At 34.5% G+C, this 5,000-nt stretch overlaps 1 protein-coding gene and 1 long non-coding RNA gene across 2 annotated transcripts in view; one reads left to right on the top strand and one right to left on the bottom strand.

Moving 5' to 3' along the window:
- LOC133640918 (uncharacterized) overlaps window positions 1-5,000 on the bottom strand; it is a 123,372-nt gene that overhangs the window by 7,053 nt on the left and 111,319 nt on the right. The window lies entirely within an intron of this gene.
- The window catches only part of LOC133640916 (calmodulin-alpha-like), a 50,455-nt gene that overhangs the window by 43,981 nt on the left and 1,474 nt on the right, over window positions 1-5,000 (top strand). The window contains exon 4 of the mRNA XM_062034617.1: window positions 1,361-1,467. Coding sequence (XP_061890601.1) covers window positions 1,361-1,467 — 107 coding nt within the window. The remainder of the gene's footprint in view (window positions 1-1,360; window positions 1,468-5,000) is intronic.

The raw sequence follows: 5,000 nt of genomic DNA, 5'->3' as shown, positions 1-5,000 counted from the left end.
AGACCCTTCTGGGTCCCTGGAACTAAACTTGAGGGGCCTTGAAGGTAAAAAACAAACAAACTATATTGTATTTGTTTTGAAAATGAAAAATAACAAAATGTGTAAAAAGTTTGGACACCTGTGCTTTCCTTCACAACTCAAGTTAGGGTCCTTGTGTTCCATACCCGGTCCTTGGATGGTACCCGGGCCCTAAGATCACATCCCTTTTTTTTGTTCTCCCAGCGCACAACATCCACCCGGTCTCAAGGCGCCCTCAATCGTGGTCTAATCTGTGCAATCCCCACATCCGTCTGTCCCACCCGCTAATCCCTCAGTGTCCCTGACCTCCCACTCCAAGTGCATCACACTTTCACTGCTTATCACTCACAAGGCACTTAATAGATAGATAGATAGTACTTTATTGATTCCTTCATGTCCTATCATGAAACAGAAGTCATCGTCATGTCAAATTTCTGGTTCCTACATTATATATCAATACAGTCTGCAAGGTACACAGTCCTTGAAGCACACATGACTGTTCCGCTGGTCCACTAACATTTTCATTAATTACTATTTTTTATGTAATTGTTTTTATATTGTTTTACTTTCTTTTTTTATTCAAGAAAATGTTTTTTATTTATCGTATTTTATTTATTTATTTTTTTAAAAAGAGGGGAAAAAAAGGACCTTATCTTCACCAGACCAGGTTGTCAATGAAGTTAGGTTGTTTAAAGGGTTCTTAAAACCAGGTCCAGATTATGTCCATATCGGACTCAGCAACACACACCTTCATTTATGTACACAGAAAATTAGGGAACACAACAACAGATTGCATATAATTTATAAACAAAATTACATTTTCAAAATAAGCCTTTGAGGACTTCCCATCTGTTTTTATGTTTTTTGGCATCATTATCGTTTTCAACCATATAACTTTCTAAAGTTAAAAAATACTGAATAAATGTTTTAAAAGAAAGTAATACTAAGTGAATATCTGTTTTTAAAAAAATACTGAATAAATGTTTTAAAAGAAAGTAATACTAAGTGAATATCTGTTTTTGGCCTTAAAAATAAACCTTTGATATAACTAAATTGACTAAATCAAGTAAGTAAGAATTGTTTTAGTTATATTGTAAAACTTACAAACGTTGCTTAGAGTGATGAATGAGGAATCCATACCAGTAAAAACGTTATGGACAGCCAGAAGACTGAACGACACTTGTACTTCCGGTCGAAAGCTCGGTCTAAACCTGCGGTGTGAAAACCAGCATTTGTCACAGTTTTACTTTCAAGGTGTTTTTCATCAGCTAAATGTTGCCCACATGCTTTCCGCTAATCTGATCTGCTTTCACGGAATTGCAATTTTGGATTATGGTTGCAGGAAATGGAACCATCGACTTCCCAGAGTTTTTGACCATGATGGCCAGGAAAATGAAGGACACAGACAGCGAGGAGGAGATCCGTGAGGCTTTCCGGGTATTTGACAAGGTAAAGCACTAAAGCGTTGTCCAACAAACAGAAAAGGAGCAGGGACCCCAAATTAATTTGCTTTAAATGAGCTGCTACTGAAATACTTGGCTATATACTGAGATATTCAATAATACATTACCGCTGCTAATCGCTAGTTGGTACCTGGCAGCCTAATGGATGGCTGGCAACTAGCTACTAAATAGCTAGCTGGCAACTCGCACGTTATTTGCATTAATTGCTGGCTGGCCACTATTATGCTAAACAATGAACATGTCAGACTAACATGAGGGAGTAAATATACATTTAATAAACAATGAACATGTCAGACTAACATGAGGAAGTAAATATACATTTAATAAACAATGAACATGTCAGACTAACATAAGGGAGTAAATATACATTTCATAAACAATGAAAATGTCAGCACTAACATGAGGGAGTAAATATACATTTAATAAACAATGAACATGTCAGACTAACATAAGGGAGTAAATATACATTTCATAAACAATGAACATGTCAGACTAACATGAGGGAGTAAATATACATTTAATAAACAACGAACATGTCAGACTAACATGAGGGAGTAAATATACATTTAATAAACAATGAACATGTCAGACTAACATAAGGGAGTCAATATACATTTAATAAACAATGAAAATGTCAGCACTAACATGAGGGAGTAAATATACATTTAATAAACAATGAACATGTCAGACTAACATAAGGGAGTCAATATACATTTAATAAACAATGAAAATGTCAGCACTAACATGAGGGAGTAAATATACATTTAATAAACAATGAACATGTCAGACTAACATGAGGGAGTAAATATACATTTAATAAACAATGAACATGTCAGACTAACATGAGGGAGTAAATATACATTTCATAAACAATGAACATGTCAGACTAACATGAGGGAGTAAATATACATTTCATAAACAATGAACATGTCAGACTAACATGAGGGAGTAAATATGCATTTCATTAACAATGAACATGTCAGACTAACATGAGGGAGTAAATATACATTTAATAAACAATGAACATGTCAGACTAACATGAGGGAGTAAATATACATTTAACAAACAATGAACATGACAGACTAACATAAGGGAGTAAATATACATTTAATAAACAATGAAAATGTCAGCACTAACATGAGGGAGTAAATATACATTTAATAAACAATGAACATGTCAGACTAACATGAGGGAGTAAATATACATTTAATAAACAACGAACATGTCAGACTAACATGAGGGAGTAAATATACATTTAATAAACAATGAACATGTCAGACTAACATGAGGGAGTAAATATACATTTAATAAACAATGAACATGTCGAACTAACATGAGGGAGTAAATATACATTTAATAAACAATGAACATGTCAGACTAACATGAGGGAGTAAATATACATTTAATAAACAATGAACATGTCAGACTAACATGAGGGAGTAAATATACATTTAATAAACAATGAACATGTCAGACTAACATAAGGGAGTAAATATACATTTAATAAACAATGAAAATGTCAGCACTAACATGAGGGAGTAAATATACATTTAATAAACAATGAACATGTCAGACTAACATAAGGGAGTAAATATACATTTCATAAACAATGAACATGTCAGACTAACATGAGGGAGTAAATATACATTTAATAAACAATGAACATGTCAGACTAACATGAGGGAGTAAATATACATTTCATAAACAATGAACATGTCAGACTAACATGAGGGAGTAAATATACATTTAATAAACAATGAACATGTCAGACTAACATGAGGGAGTAAGTATACATTTAATAAACAATGAACATGTCAGACTAACATGAGGGAGTAAATATACATTTAATAAACAATGAACATGTCGAACTAACATGAGGGAGTAAATATACATTTAATAAACAATGAACATGTCAGACTAACATGAGGGAGTAAATATACATTTAATAAACAATGAACATGTCAGACTAACATGAGGGAGTAAATATACATTTAATAAACAATGAACATGTCAGACTAACATGAGGGAGTAAATATAAATTTAATAAACAATGAACATGTCAAACTAACATGAGGGATTAAATATACATTTAATAAACAATGAACATGTCAGACTAACATGAGGGATTAAATATACATTTAATAAACAATGAACATGTCAGACTAACATGAGGGAGTAAATATACATTTAATAAACAATGAACATGTCAGACTAACATGAGGGAGTAAATATACATTTCATAAACAATGAACATGTCAGACTAACATGAGGGAGTAAATATACATTTAATAAACAATGAACATGTCAGCACGATGCTGCAGTTCCTCTGCCCACCTCCTGGGGGTCACGGCCCTTGTGCACTAAACTATGTGGACGTGCCTCTTTATGTTTTCTACGCTTGTATCATTGTGGTGTTGTATTGTTGTGACGTTGTATGGTTGTGGTGTTGTATGGTTGTGATGTTGGGGTGTTGTATATTTGTGTATGGGTGTTGTGATGATGTTGTATTATATCATTGTGAAGTTGGGGTGTTGTATAGTTGTGTATGGGTGTTGTGATGATGTTGTATTGTATGGTTGTGGTGTTGTATGGTTGTGTGACATTGTATTGTTGTGGTGTTGTATGGTTGTGACGTTGGGGCGTATAGTTGTGTATGGGTGTTGTGATGACATATTGTATCGTTGTGTATGGGTGTTGTGATGACGTTGTATTGTTGTGGTGTTGTATGGTTGTGACGTTGGGGTGTATAGTTATGTATGGGTGTTGTGATGATGTTGTATTGTATGGTTGTGATGTTGTATTGTTGTATGTTTCTGACATTGTATTGTTGTTGTGATGTTGGGGCGTATAGTTGTGAATGGGTGTTGTGATGACTTATTGTATCGTTGGGGTGTTGTATAGTTGTGACGTTGTAGTGTTGTGTGACGTTGTATGGTTCTGACATTGTATTGTTGTGGTGTTGTATAGTTGTGACGTAGGGGTGTATAATTGTGTATGAATGTTGTGATGATGTTGTATTGTATGGTTGTGTGATGTTGTATGGTTGGGACGTTGTATTGTTGTATGTTTCTGACATTGTATTGTTGTGGTGTTGTATGGTTGTGATGTTGGGGCGTATAGTTGTGTATGGGTGTTGTGATGACGTATTGTATCGTTGGGGTGTTGTATAGTTGTGACGTTGTGGTGTTGTATGGTTTTGTGATGTTGTATGGTTCTGACATTGTATTGTTGTGGTGTTGTATGGTTGTGACGTAGGGGTGTATAATTGTGTATGGGTGTGACTTTGTGGTGTTGTGTGATGTTGTATGGTTGTGACGTTGTATTGTTGTATGGTTCTGACATTGTATTGTTGTGGTGTATATTTGTGTATGGGTGTTGTGATGACGTATTGTATCATTGTGACATTGGGGGTGTTGTATAGTTGTATTCTATGGTTGTGTGACATTGTATTGTTGTGGTGTTGTGACGTTGGGGCATATAGTTGTGTATGGGTGTTGTGATGACGTATTGTATTGTTGG

This window comes from Entelurus aequoreus, linkage group LG23 (assembly GCF_033978785.1).
Source record: "Entelurus aequoreus isolate RoL-2023_Sb linkage group LG23, RoL_Eaeq_v1.1, whole genome shotgun sequence".
Classification (NCBI taxonomy): domain Eukaryota; kingdom Metazoa; phylum Chordata; class Actinopteri; order Syngnathiformes; family Syngnathidae; genus Entelurus; species Entelurus aequoreus.
The sequence above is the reverse complement of the archived record's forward strand: the minus strand, read 5'-3'. Positions and strand labels throughout refer to the sequence as shown.